A 15,306-nucleotide genomic window follows, 5' to 3' on the forward strand; every position below is an offset into this window, starting at 1 on the left:
ACCCCCTAGCATCTTAATGTTCCTGATTAACTCAAGGAAGTACTTCATCACTGACTCAGAGCAACTGAATCATCACCAATGTTTGCTATATACTAGATTTGTCATCAGCTCTGCTAAGATACAGAAAAACAACTTTTAATTTCTTATCTTAAAATATCTCATCACAGAAAACTATCATTCTTGTTCCCTGACTCACAGTTCAGAAGTACTTGATGTCAGTACAGTATGTCTAGAACATTAATGAACAATAACACAAAGGGATCTTATGAGACTCCAACTACAAGTTCTTCGAGAGCTCTTCTTGCTCTGTTTTCATTTAAAATCATGAGAGCTTCAAGGCTCCCAATACCTCCCCAGAAGGATCAAAGGTAAAATATCATAATTAATAACTGACTTTAGTTTTTATCCCTAGATTCTAAGTCCTTTTTGTCATTATGGTAAATGATTCTGGACTCTTTTTTGATTAACATTCCTAAGCTGCAAGGAACTTTACTTCTTTCAAAGATATACTTCCAGTATTTAAAGTATCTAGAATTAACAGTAGAGGCACATATAGGAAAAATAAGTTCAATATCTGGTATCTATAACATGTTATCTACCCTAAGACATCCAATTTCCTACAGTGGAAAAAAATATATATATATACCTTTTTGATCATTAGTTTTAGTTGTCAAATTGACACAATCTAGTATCACCTGGGAAGGTAATCTCAGTGAAGAATTATCTAGACGAGGTTGACCTGTGGGCATGTCTGAGGAGGGTTATATTGATTAAGAGGAAAACACGCCCCCTGTGGGTGACACCATTCCCCAGGAAAGGGCTATTAGACAAAGCAAGCTGAGTCCTGGATGCATGCATGCGTTGTTTGTGCTCTGCTCTGGACTGTGAATGGAATGTGACTAGCTGCTTCAAGTTCCTGTGTTTTGACTTTGGGCTTCCCTGCCATGATGGACTCTAACTTATAGTTATGATTAAATAAATATTTCTTCCTTATGTTGTTTTTTTGTCAAAGTATTTTATCACATCAACAGGAAATGAAAATAAGGCATTTGTCAAAATTATTGCTTCATGGATTTATGAGTGCTCATAACCACTTACTGTCTATAAATGCTTTTTCCCCTAGAATGTTTCAGATATTTTTCTAGGAGCAAAATGACCTCTCAAAGACTCAGACTTCAGTGACCAGTCCTTTAACTCTATATGCCTACAGTGCTAGGTTTCAATTGCTCTGAAAGCCAGAAACAGTGATCCAAAATCTTGTGTGTGAAAACACACTCCCTACTCAAAGTTTCACTACAAGAGGTCTGAAATGAAGTCCCCAGATCAGTCTTTCAAATGAATCCCTAACTGAACTGAGGCAGATGGTCTCCAGGTAACATCTGGATAACCAAGACAAATGACAGTTCTACCCACCACATCTGTCAACCTTCAACCACTGACTTCCTTCTCTCAACAGAAGCAATGGCCTCATAAATGCTCATAATCACTCACACTCAAACAGAGTTTGGGTTCCCAGAACCCCCTCAGATATAAGATCAGTAGTTCCAGAATCAAAGTAGTTTACACTATGGAAAAGAAAACTCTTCTTCCAGGGGCTTTTCTTTCCTCTTGTTTTTTTTTTTAGTTTTTTTTTTTTTTCTTCCTCACTGACAAGTCATTGCTATTTTTCAATGAGTGTTATAGAAAAGAATAATCACATTTAAAATTTTCATACTTTTTACTTCAATAATCGGTTTTCTTTTGAATTAAGTTTTCATGCTGCCTCCACCTTTATTGTGCTCCCTGAACAAAAAGAATCATAGGTTGAAAAAACATTGGGAATTCATTTTATCTGTCCTTGGCCTCAGACAAGATCATGTCTAAACCATCCTCAAATGTCACAATTGAGCAAAATAAGGACAGGCAGTAGGGCTCCTTGTTCAGCATTCTGCTGTATACTTGAAGATATCGCCATGCTTCTTTTCCCAAAGCCAGATGACCTCAGCTGGCTGATATTATTATTAGAATGCCTAAATCTTTTTCATTGGCAGTGGCGGCGGCGGCTGCGGCGGCGGTGACAGCAGCAGCAGCAGCAGCAGCAGCTCATCCAGCAGAAGGGCCACCATCAGTGGAACCAAGGCGACAGGGTCCTGGCAGGCCCTGCGCCCGCTATCACTGACCATCGCTGGCCAGTTGGGCTGCAAGTGGCAGAGTTACAGCGCTTTTCACCACACTGAAGCCACATCAGAGCTCTGCCTCCCACCAGTCAGTTACGAGAGACTCTCTACCATCTTGGCTCTCAGATGCCAGAGAGAACCTACAGCCTGAGGTACACAGACTTAGCCCGAAGCCAACATTGCGGGGGTCTAAGCCCGACAGGCATTGGCCTGCACCCAGGCTCTGAGCTGTTTGGGGAGCCATCAGTGTGCCAACCCAGCCAGGAGGTTGTTTGCCCAGCAGTCTGTCCCAGCACTTAAGGCTACGGAACGCCAGAGAGTTCTAGCAGGCAAAGCCAGCTAACAGTCATAGTCCGAGGCCAATGTCGTAAGGGTCTAAGCCAGACAGGCGTTGGACTGCACCCAGGCCCTAGGCTGTCTGGTGGGCCATCTGTGTACCAACCTGGTCAGGAGGTTGTCAGCCTGGCAGACTGTCCAGGGACTTGTAGAGGGGGCACGCAGCACCATCTTGGCTACCTGACAGAACCAGTTAGTAGTCATAGCCCGAGGCGAACATTGCTCGGGCCTGAGCCTGTCAGGCTTTTGCCTGGACTCAGAGCCTGAGCAGCTAGGCTAGCCTTATGTGCACCCACCCAGTTGGGGGATCAGCTGCCCAGCAGAGAGATCAGCACTCAGGAAAAGGTCCCCGCAGCACACACCATCAGCACTCCCTGAAGGAGCAAACAGGCATCACCTGGTTCACAGAGACAATCTGGGGCAAGGCAAACTAGGGTTCCAAGAGCACCCAAGAGGACAGCAACACATCAGCAATCTGCGACAGGGGAAACCCAGCCATCCAGTGTTGCGAAAATAGCCTTACAGCCTCACAGTAGGCTCAAACACCAGCCAGAGACAAGACCTACTAACACCAGAGATAACAAGATGACAAAGGGCAAACATAGGAACGCTACCAACAGAAATCTAGGCAATATGGCAGCGTCTGAACCAGACTCTCCAACAACAGCAAGTCCGGGATACCCCAACACACCAGAAAAACAATATTTGGATTTAAAATCACTGGTCATGGTGCTGCTAGAGGAACACAAAAAGGACATAAATGAATCTCTTAAAGAAATACAGGGGAACATGAATAAGCTAGAAACCTGTATAATGGAAACACAAAAATCACTTAAAGAAATTCAGGAGAATAAAGCTCAAGAAATAGAAGCCAATAAAGAAGAAACACACACACACACACACACAAACTTAAAGAAATGCAGGAGAAAGTGAGTCAAATGGCAGAAGTCATGAAAGAGGAAACACAAAAATCTATTAAAGAAATACAGGAAAACACAAACAAACAAATGAAGGAACTGAGCAAAACCATCCTGGAACTAAAAACAGAAGTAGAAACAACAAAGAAATCACAAAGGGAGACAACTTTGGAGATAGAAAACCTTGGGAAGAAATCAGGGGCCATAGATGCAAATATCAACAACAGAATACAAGAGATGGAAGAAAGAATCTCAGATGTCGAAGATACCATAGAAACCATTGACTCAACAGTCAAAGAAAATGCAAAATGCAAAAAGCTTGTATCCCAGAATATCCAGGAAATCCAGGAAACAATGAGAAGACCAAACCTAAGGATTATAGGCATAGATGAGAGTGAAGATTTACAATTGAAATGGCCAGAAAATATCTTCCACAAAATTATGGAAGAAAACTTCCCTAACCTAAAGAAAGAGATGCCCAGGAATATACAAGAAGCCTACAGAACTCCAAACAGACTGGACCTGAGCAGAAATACCACTTGTCACATCATAATCAAAACCCCAAATGTACTAAACAAAGAAAGAATATTAAAGGCAGTAAGAGAAAAAGGTCAAGTAACATATAAAGGAAGACCTATCAGAATCACACCAGACTTCTCACCAGAGACCCTGAAAGCTAGAAGATCCTGGGCAGATCTCATGCAGATTCTAAGAGAACACAAATGTCAGGCAAGATTACTATACCCAGCAAAACTCTCAATCACCATAGATGGAGAAACCAAGATATTCCATGACAAAAACAAATTTACACAATATCTTTCCACAAACCCAGCCCTACAAAGAATAATAGGAGGAAAACTCCAATACAAGGAGGGAAACTACACCCTGGAAAAAGCAAGATAGTAACCTTCTTTCCTTGAACCCAAAAGAAGATAACCACTCAAATATAAAAATAACATCAAAAATGACAGGAAGTAATAATCACTATTCCTTAATATCTCTTAACATCAATGGACTCAATTCCTCAATAAAAAGACATAGACTAACAGACTGGATAAGGAAATAGGACCCTACATTTTGCTGCATACAGGAAACACACCTCAGTGTCAAAGACAAAACTACCTTAGAGTAAAAGTCTGGAAGACAATTTTACAAGCCAATGGTCTTAGGAAAGAAGCTGGAGTAGCCATTCTAATATCAGATAAAATTGACTTTCAACCTAAAGTTATCAAAGGAGACACGGAAGGACACTTCTTGCTGGTCACAGGAAATATCCACCAGAAGAACTCTCAATTCTGAACATCTACACGCCAAATGCAAGGGCACCCTCATTTGTAAAAGAAACTTTACTAAAGCTCAAAGCACACATTGCACCTAACACAATAATTGTGGGTGACTTCAACACTCCACTATCCTCAATGGACCTATCAGGAGAACAGAAACTAAACAGGGACACAGTAAAACTAATTGAAGCTTTGGACCAATTGGATTTGACTGATTTTATAGAACATTTCACCCTAAAGCAAACGAATATACCTTTTTCTCAGCACCTCATGGTACCTTCTCCAAAATCGACCATATAATTGGTCACAAGACAGACCCCAACAAATATAAGAAGATCAAACTAATCCCATGCCTCCTATCAAATCACTATGGAGTAAGAGTGGTCTCCAATGGCAACAGAAACAACAGAAAACCCACATACACATGGAGGCTGAACAATACTCTACTCAATGACACCTTGGCCAAAGAAGAAATAAGAAAGAAATCAGAGATTTTTTAGAATTTAGGCACAACATACCCAAATCTTTGGGACACAATGAAAGCAGTGCTAAGAGGAAAACTCATAGCCCTGAGTGCCTCCAAAAAGAAACGAGAGAGCGCATACAATAGCAGTTTAATGGCACACGTGAAAGTTCTAGAAGAAAATGAAGTTAATTCACCCAGGAGGAGTAGAAGACAAGAAATCATCAAACTCAGGGCTGAAATCAATCAAGTGGAAATAAAGAGAACCATACAAAGAATCAACAAATCCAGGAGCTGGTTCTTTGAGAAAATCAACAAGATAGATAAACCCTTAGCCAGACTGACCAAAGGCCAGAGAGAAAGTATCCAAATTAACAAAAATAGAAATGAAAAGGGGGATCTAACAACAGAAACTGAGGAAATCCAAAAAATCATCAGATCCTACTACAAAAGCCTATACTCAACACAACTGGAGAATCTGGAGGAAATGGACAATTTCCTAGACAGATACCAAATACCAAAATTAAATCAGGACCAAATAAATCATCTAAACAATCCCATAACCCCTAAATAAATAGAAGGGGCCATAGAAACTCTTCCAACCAAAAAAAAAAAAAAGCACAGGACCAGATGGTTTCAGTGCAGAATTCTATCATACCTTCAAAGAAGACCTAACACTAATACTCTTCAAACTATTCCACAAAATAGAAACAGAAGGACCACTACCCAACTCGTTCTATGAAGCCACAATTACGCTGATACCAAAACCACACAAAGATCCAACAAAGAAAGAGAACTTCACACCACTTTCCTTTATGAACATCGATGCAAAATACTCAATAAAATTCTTGCCAACCGAATCCAAGAACACATAAAAATGATCATCCACCATGATCAAGTAAGTAGGCTTTATCCCAGGGATGCAGGGATGGTTCAATATATGGAAATCCATCAATGCAATCCACTACATAAACAAACTCAAAGAAAAAAACCACATGGTCATTTCATTGGATGCTGAAAAAGCATTTAACAAAATTCAGCATCCTTTCATGCTTAAAGTCTTGGAAAGAACAAGAATTCAAGGCCCATACCTAAACATAGTAAAAGCAATATACAGCAAACCGGTAGCCAACATCAAACTAAATGGAGAGAAACTTGAAGCAATCCCACTAAAATCAGGGACTAGACAAGGCTGCCCCCTCTCTCCTTATCTTTTCAATATTGTTCTTGTACTAGCTCGGGCAATTAGACAACATAAGGAGGTCAAAGGGACACAAATTGGAAAGGAAGAAATCAAACTATCACTATTTGCAGATGATATGATAGTTTACTTAAGCAACCCCCCACCCCCAAAAAAAAACTCCACCAGAGAACTCCTACAGCTGATAAACAACTTCAGCAAAGTGGCAGGTTATAAAATCAACTCAAGCAAATCAGTAGCCTTCCTATACTCAAAGGATAAGCAGGCTGAGAAAGAAATGAGGGAAATGACACCCTTCACAAACAGGTCAGTAGCTACAAACAGTATAAAGTACCTTGGTGTGACTCTTACCAAACATGTGAAAGATCTGTATGACAAGAACTTCAAGACTCTGAAGAAGGAAATGGAAGAAGACCTCAAAAAAATGGAAAAATCTCCCATGCTCATGGATTGGCAGGATTAATATAAATAAAATGGCCATTTTGTCAAAAGCAGTATACAGATTCAATACAATCCCCATCAAAATCCCAACTCAGTTCTTCATAGAGTTAGAAAGAGCAATTCTCAAATTCATCTGGAATAACAAAAAACCCAGGATACCTAAAACTATTCTACTGAGCAATAGTGTTAAAAACTGCATGGTATTGGTACAGTGACAGGCAGGTGGATAAGTGGAATAAGATTGAAGATCCAGAAATGAACCCACACACCTATGGCCACTTGATCCTCGACAAAGAAACTGAAAACATCCAGTGGAAAAAAGATAGCCTTTTCAACAAATGGTGCTGGTTAAACTGGAGGTCAGCATGCAGAAGAATGCAAATTGATCCATCCTTATCTCCTTGTACTAAGTTCAACTCCAAATGGATCAAGGACCTCCACATAAAGCCAGACACTCTGAAGCTAATAGAAAAGAAACTGGGGAAGACCCTTGAGGACATCGGTACAGGGGAAAAGTTCCTGAATAGAACACCAATAGCATATGCTCTAAGATCAAGAATAGACAAACGGGACCTCATAAAATTACAAAGTTTCTGTAAGGCAAAGGATACCATCAAAAGGACAAATCGGCAACCAACAAATTCGGAAAAGATCTTTACCAATCCTACATCAGATAGAGGGCTAATATCCAATATATACAAAGAACTCAAGAAGTTAGATCCCAGAAAGCCAAATAACCCTATTAAAAATGGGGTACAGAGCTAAACAAAGAATTTTCACCTGAAGAACTTCGGATGGCTGAGAAGCATCTTAAAAATGCTCAACTTCATTAATCATTAGGGAAATGCAAATCAAAACAACGCCGAGATTTCACCTTACACCAGTCAGAAAGGCTAAGATTAAAAACTCAGGAGACAGCAGGTGTTGGTGAGGATTTGGAAAAAGAGGAATACTCTTTCTCTGCTGGTGGGGTTGCAAATTGGTAAAACCACTCTGGAAATCAGTCTGGCGGTTCCTCAGAAAACTGGGCACACCACTTCCGGAGGATCCTGCTATACCACTCCTGGGCATATGCCCAGAGGATTCCCCAGCAGGTAATAAGGATACGTGCTCCACTATATTCATAGCAGCCCTATTTATAATAGCCAGAACCTGGAAAGAACCCAGGTATCCCTCAACAGAAGAGTGGATGCAAAAAAATGTGTTATATATACACAATGGAGTACTATTCAGCCATTAGAAACAATGAATTCATGAAATTCTTAGACAAATGGATGGAGCTGGAGAACATCATACTAAGTGAGGTAACCCAGTCTCAAAAGATTAATCTGGTATGCACTCACTAATAAGTGGATATTAGCCTAGAAAATTGGAATACCCAAAACATAATCCACACATAAAATGATGTCCAAGAAGAAAGGAGGAGTGATCTGGTTCTGGAAAGACTCAGTGTAGCAGTATAGGGCAAAACCAGAACAGGGAAGAGGGAAGGGGGTGGATGGGAGAACAGGGGGAGGGAAGAGGACTTATGGGACTTTTGGGGAGTGGGGGTCCAGAAAATGGGAAATCATTTGAAATGTAAATAAAAAATATATTGAATTAAAAAAAGAGGTTTCATACAGAAAAAAAAAAAAAGAATGGCTAAATCTTAAATTATTTGGACTCATCCTTAATCTGCCTTTATTCTACTTTACTAAAGGCCTAACTTGAATATACATTATCCTAATAAAGACTTTTTTTGTTGGTAGGTAGAAAGGGGAAGATTAATTTACAGAATACTTAAAAAAGTGATTTAATTACCAAATGAAAGATTTATGTATAAATGTCAAATATAAGTGCATGCATTTATGGGAATAAAATGTGAATTAGTTAAGGGTAACTGAAGTGGCATTAATCATTGATATCACTAAATGAAGTGTTTATACAGTATATAGTTTTGAAAAATTTATATTATGAGTCATTAGACTCATGAAAAGTGTGGGAACAGGATAACTTCTAAAATGGCTTACAGGTTCTACTTAACCATGTTTTATGGTATTTCACATGAGTGAATATTAATAGAGCATTATTCATCTTCTCTTTTGATTTTTCATGGTGTGTTGTCTTTACTACTGAAATTAGAGTTATAGTAATGGATGACTTTAATATTTATGATTTAAAATATGGATTCTGTCATATGGTAATCATTTTTTTCTGAAAAAATTTTTTCCTATTCAAATACTTGAGGCGTTTAGAGATCCAGTGGATAAGGTCCAGGGAATGCATATACTTTACACAGTTTAGAATGGGAATGTGTTATTTATTTCAATTTCAGTACTCCAAACACTATTATTTTAGATGTATACTTTGGCTTTGGAATGGTGAGGTACTCTCGGTCTCCTGGCCATGAAGGATGGGTTTGCCCCTTGTCTATTGTAACAGAGCTCTGTGGTGGAGGTGGTGCACTTAGTCTCCAGAGAGAAGGAAGATGCTGTGTTCACAGCACTTCTACTCACCAGTCCATGAAGCAGCAAGGGTGTTGGCTTTGAAGGAAGCCAACTGTCCTGCTCTCCCAGCCAGAGGTAAAGAATTGCATTGGTGGCCACTAGAGGGAGGAGGATTAGGAATAGAGTAAATTGTGGGGAAAAGGCACCCATGAAAAACGCACATGGGACAACCAACACATCACCAACCACTGCCTAACAGCTATGTCTACCTCACTGAGGGATTATAATGGGGTCACTAACATCATTAGCCCAGAGACCCAGACAACAGGAATTATGTAGCATCCCAGTATATTGCCCCTTAACTTTGATTGCTGGAGAAGGGAGTTTGAATGGGATTGTGGGAAACACACAATCATACAAACACAAACACACAAGCACACATACATTCTCATGTCCCATTACAACATGTTGCATCTGTGATGTATGATCTTGCTGGTTTTGTAACTTAAAACTCCTGATGTTCTTTACCAAGAATGTGTTCATGAAAAGCAAACAGCCCACCTTCAAGATAGTCTTGGAGAAGCACCAGCAGAGATACTCATTGTGCCAAGATGTATTTTACCAACAAAATCTGTGTGAATTACATGAGGTTGAAAGAAACAGAATGTAATATAATTAAGCAAAGTTTCTTTTGCTAAATTACAGCTTGAAGCAAACCTGCAAAAAATGTTTTCAATTAGCTTCTTTAGCATACAAAACACAGCTCAGAGTAGGTTTTGCTCCCACACTGCCAGCTGCCGGCTGCCTAGTGGGTGTCTTACCTCCAGCACAAGTAGCAGAGCACTCGGCCCAGGGCTGGTGAGACCACATGAAGCCAACTTCATTATCTCCACTGCCAGTACGAATGATAGGAACATTGAACTTGTACCTAATTCCCAAATTCTGTTCCTGGAGTAGAACCTGCCATTGAAAACAACTGGTGAAGATAATTAAAATACAATGAGCCTTCATCCAAATATGTATTATTTCTTCTGAAGAGGAAAATGCCAATAGAGCAAATCTTTTCAGGAAATTTGGAACATTTACTTATATACTTTAGCTTTTGACAATCTCACTCTGTGGTCCAGGCTGACCATGAACTCACCACAACTTAAAAATTATTATATTTTTGATATTTTTTGGTGAATGTCTATGGGTGAGTGAACATATGCCTTGCAGGATGTACTTGCAGCATGTTAGAGGTCAATTTGCTAAAATTGGTTCACTCCTTCTATTGTGTGGACCATGGGGACTGAACTCAGATTGTCAGGCTAGGTGGTGAATGTGCTTGTCTGATGAGGTTTAAAGACAACTTTAAAGCACATGACTTTATATAAAATGTTCTTTTTTTCCTGTTCATGGGTAGTTTGTCACTATTTTTATTTATACTTTAGAACAAAAAACTTTTACTTAAAACTGAGCAGTAGTGTATGCCTTTAATCACAGCACTTGGGAGGCAGAGTCAGGCTGATCTCTGAATTTGAGCCAAGCATGGTCTACAGAGAGAATTCCAAGACACCAAGGGCTATACAGAGAAACCCTGTCTCAAACAAACAAACGAAGAAACCCCCAAAACCAAACAACAAAACAAAAGAACAACAAAAACCCCAAACAAAATCAAACACAACCCCCTGCCAAAACTTTTACTCAAGAAAACATGAAAAGATAAAAGCCATCCTGAAAGAGACTTATGGCCTTTACTCTGCAGTCTCTACACCTTTATGCAAATCATTTTACATTTATCCCCTTAATTCCATCACCTGTAAACGGGAGCTGATTGAACTTGACTCCTTCCTACCCTATGATATGGAAATGACAGTGAAAACATGATGACATAGACACATTTACCATTACAATGAGGTTCTCGGAGGTGGGTCCTAGAGCTTCCAAGGATTCTGGTTCATCTGTCGGTCTCTTGTAGTGAAAAGCTGTCCCCGAAACATCAAATTTCCTAGGCCAGTCAATAGTCCAGGCACCATTAATATAGTAATCATCCCCTTCAGATTTTAAAGCTAGAAAAGAAAAGAAAAATCCACATAAATATTTGAAAGTTCATTTATCAATATATTGTGTATCAACTATGCACTATATAGTTTATAATGAACGACCATTTCATTCACAGATGATGCCAGGCCATTTCCCCCTTCCTTCCCTTTTCCATCTGTCTCTTCTCCCTCCCCTCCCCCATTTGCTTTTATTCCTCCCAGATAGTGAAAGACTTTATTATAGGAAAATTTCTACTTTGGATCCATCCCACCCTCTTAAATTAAAAAGTGCAGAAAAAAAAGGGATTTGGGCAATATCTATACCCTGGGTCCCCAGGGCAGGAAATAGATGATAGCTGGACAGGCTGAGGGTAGAAAGCCAGGGCTCTTAATTCCTCCATCTGTGAAAACCAGACACTGAGAGACTATGGAGCAACAGGGTAGGGTGAGATGACACCAGGCTCATGAAAAACCTGGGGTAGCTATGGCCTAAGGCCAGCCTGGGGTGCAGAACAAAGCAAGGGTGGCCAGTAAGGTTATGAGTGCTCTTGCTTTATGTCTGAGACAAGGTCTATCTGTGCACCCAGGGCTGGTCTTACACGTGTAAGTGGTCTCCTGCCATAACCTCCTGAGTGCGTGGTCTACAGAAGGATGGGAGGGCACTATACCATCTGCTGACCATTTTGAATTCAAGCTGGAATCATAAACTCGCAGCAGCTGTGACGTCTGCATTAGTTCTGCACGGTAATGGGTTCATGAAACAGTCAGGCAGGAACAGGGAGGGGCTTAGGGGTCCCTATCCATCACTGCTGAACTATTTGCTACAGTCAGACCCAGGAAAAAGGGACTTGTTGCCTTCAGTCTATATCCACTGGTGACCCCATTAGCCTCCAGTGGATACTTTCAGTTCAACAGCCACACAGATGATTCTGGTTCAACTAAGTAAGTGGTCATAAAACAGAACTACAAGTCATAAGTTTGAGAAAGGGAATGGGGAGTTTGATAGGGATGGAAGTATGCAGGGAAAAGAGGTAATAACAATGAATTATACGCATACATGTATGTAATTGTCAAAGAACAGAATTAATAATGATGAAACAATGTGAACTAAACAACATCAATATATTGCCTAAGAATTCATAATATCATTGGTGGAAAAAAAAAGACACATTTACATGGGAGGAAAAGAAAGGCATTAGGAAAAAATTTTAAAAGCTACTTCACAGGAGGGTAGGAGTGAAGGGCAGACTTTCCTTCCTAAATATCAGAAGAGTGATTAAGTGGCTATGGTGAGGGAAGACTTGTGATTCTGGCACCTAGACAACAGAACCTCTCTACAAAACTCGTAAATTAGCTAGTGATAAGTCTATTAGCTTCAGCACGAAGGGACTGAAAGGACTGTAGTATATACCTTTCTAGAACATTATTGTCCTCCCATCCCCTAGCAAAATGTGTCAGTACTTTCTTGCTTTCAGATATGCTGAAAAGATTCACTCACCTTCCCCCATGGCTAACTAGACTCTTTAATAAGACTGTCAGCTCTTTCTAAGCCTCTCTCTGTCTCTCTCCTCTCTCTCTCTCCTCCTTCTTCCCCCACAGTCTTTCACACCCCCCTCTTCCCCCTCCACCCCCTCTCTCTGTTCTCTAAAATAGGGTCTCATGAGGTAATCCAGACTTGCCTTCCACTCCCACTTCACTTTCAAGGTGCCTCAGGCCCAGGTTACAGGTGTACTGGACTTATCTAGTTTCAACTAGATTTAAACACTATTTTTTTTTTTACAATACTCATTTTCAAACATTGTTTCCCTTAGTATTCTCTCTTTGTGTCTGCCCCTCTCTGTCACAACCTTCTTCTCTTCCTCTCTCTTGGGCCCAGGTGCTTACATATATTAGACAAATGCTTGATTACTGATCTACATCCACAATCCATTTCTGTCTTATTAAAAATTAATTCAGAATTAGGTTTTGTAAGGACATCTGAAGCTTTGTTACAGTGTGGCAAAACAAAACAAAGAAACATATATCTAAAACCACTAGGGTAAAGATTAACAATTGAACTGTCATTTATACCTGTTCAGAGAGAAGTAAATCAGTTCTCTTCAGTACGTGACACTGGGCATATCAACCACCCCAGGATGGGCCTTATGTTCAGAAGAAACTGACCAACATATAATGGGGCTCTATGGGGGTTTTTTGTTTTGCATGTGAGTGCATGTGTGCTTTGATTTGGTGTTGTTTTTGTTTTTTGTTTAGGGGGGTGTAGTTTTATTTTGTTTTCTTGATTTTGGGGGAATTTGTTGTACTGAGCTTTCATTTGATTTTTGAGAAAGAACTTAAAAGTTGGGTGAATAGGGGAGAAGGATCTGGAAGAATTTGAGGGGAAAATATATAAAAATATATTTAAATTTAAAAATTGTCTTAAATAACACTCCTCCACTGCTGGTGGGGTTGCAAGCTGGCATAACCACTCTGGAAATCAGTCTGGCGGTTCCTCAGAAAACTTGCCATGACACTTCTGGAGGACCCTGCCATACCACTCCTGGGCATATACCCAGAGATTCCCCAGCATACAATAAGGACACATGTTCCACTATGTTCATAGCAGCCCTATTTATAATCGCCAGAACCTGGAAAGATCCCAGATGTCCCTCAATGGAGGAATGGATACAGAAAATGTGGTATATCTACACAATGGAGTACTATTCAGCCATTAAAAACAATGAATTCATGAAATTCTTAGGCAAATGAATGGAACTGGAGAATATCATCCTAAGTGAGGTGACCCAAAAAGAACACTCAAGCTATGCACTCACTGATAAGCGGATATTAGCCTAGAAGCTTGGAATACCCAAGACACAATTTACATATCAAATGATGATGCCCAAGAAGAAGGAAGGAGAGGCCCCTGGTCATGGAAAGGCTCCGTGCAGCAGTATAGGGGAATACCCGGATGGGGAGGTAGGAAGGGGTGGATTGAGGAACAGGGGAGGGAAGAAGGTTTATGGGACTTTCAGGGAGGGGGGGGATCCAGGAAAGGGGAAATCATTTGAAATGTAAATAAAATATATTTAATTAAAATTACATACAAAAAAGAAACATAGAATATTTAAAAATTTAAAAATATTCTGTTTCCACAGAAAGAAAACAACATTCCAACAAAGAAAACTTAATAATCATAATAAAGCACAAGCAAAAATGTCTTGAAATTATTTTCTCTAACAAAAACTTTTTAAAGACTATAAATATATGTGAAGAAGTTGTAAAGAAATCAACACACAAGTTTAAGTTGAAATTTAGATCATACAAAGAAAGGAAGTATATCAAGTAATGACTAAATGACAAATATATGAGTAAATATTTTGTTTCTTATTTAAAATTTTTAAAGGATTTTTTTTTGGGGGTGCTGGGAACAAACCCAGGGCCTTAAGTGACATCCCCAGTTCAGCAACTGTGAAATACTGACAACACATTGTAGGGCTAGTTACATATAGAAATTCGCATACTTTGAAATAGCACATGGGCATATAAGAGACAATAAAAGTAAACCATTATAAGTGTTTTGCATTACAAACAAGATGGCATGATGTAATTTGAAAATGCAATGTGATAAATTACATGGGCATTTTGTAAATCCCTATGCCACCATGACTAGAACAGTACATCAAAGTTAATAATAATCTAATCATACAATTGACTAGTAGATAGTAAATGAGATATCATACTCTTGATTAGTCTTTAAAATATATGAACGTAATACACAATAGGTAAAAATTACATAGGATCATATGTAGTTTACCATATATACTCATAAATTGCAAGCTGGTGGGCTTAAACGCAATGATATTGGTAGCTACATTAAATACAAATTATCTAACTCAAAAGTTGACAACTGTAAACAACCATCTATTTCTTTTCATGAAGTTTTATTAAAATATAGTCATATCCATTCACCTACCTCCATCTGTGGCTGCTGTCTTACTACAAAGGCAGAACTGAATAGCCTTGCCAGAGGCCATATGTCCACAGAGTGAAAATTTTGGTTATCTGGTCCTTTTTAGA

At 39.5% G+C, this 15,306-nt stretch overlaps 1 protein-coding gene across 1 annotated transcript in view; it reads right to left on the reverse strand.

Moving 5' to 3' along the window:
- The window catches only part of Adamts6 (ADAM metallopeptidase with thrombospondin type 1 motif 6), a 257,704-nt gene that overhangs the window by 39,333 nt on the left and 203,065 nt on the right, over positions 1-15,306 (reverse strand). The window contains exons 19-20 of the mRNA XM_052159904.1: positions 11,111-11,274; positions 10,045-10,183 (exon numbers count right to left, since the gene is read on the reverse strand). Coding sequence (XP_052015864.1) covers positions 10,045-10,183; positions 11,111-11,274 — 303 coding nt within the window. The remainder of the gene's footprint in view (positions 1-10,044; positions 10,184-11,110; positions 11,275-15,306) is intronic.

Source organism: Apodemus sylvaticus, chromosome 16 (genome assembly GCF_947179515.1).
Source record: "Apodemus sylvaticus chromosome 16, mApoSyl1.1, whole genome shotgun sequence".
NCBI lineage: Eukaryota > Metazoa > Chordata > Mammalia > Rodentia > Muridae > Apodemus > Apodemus sylvaticus.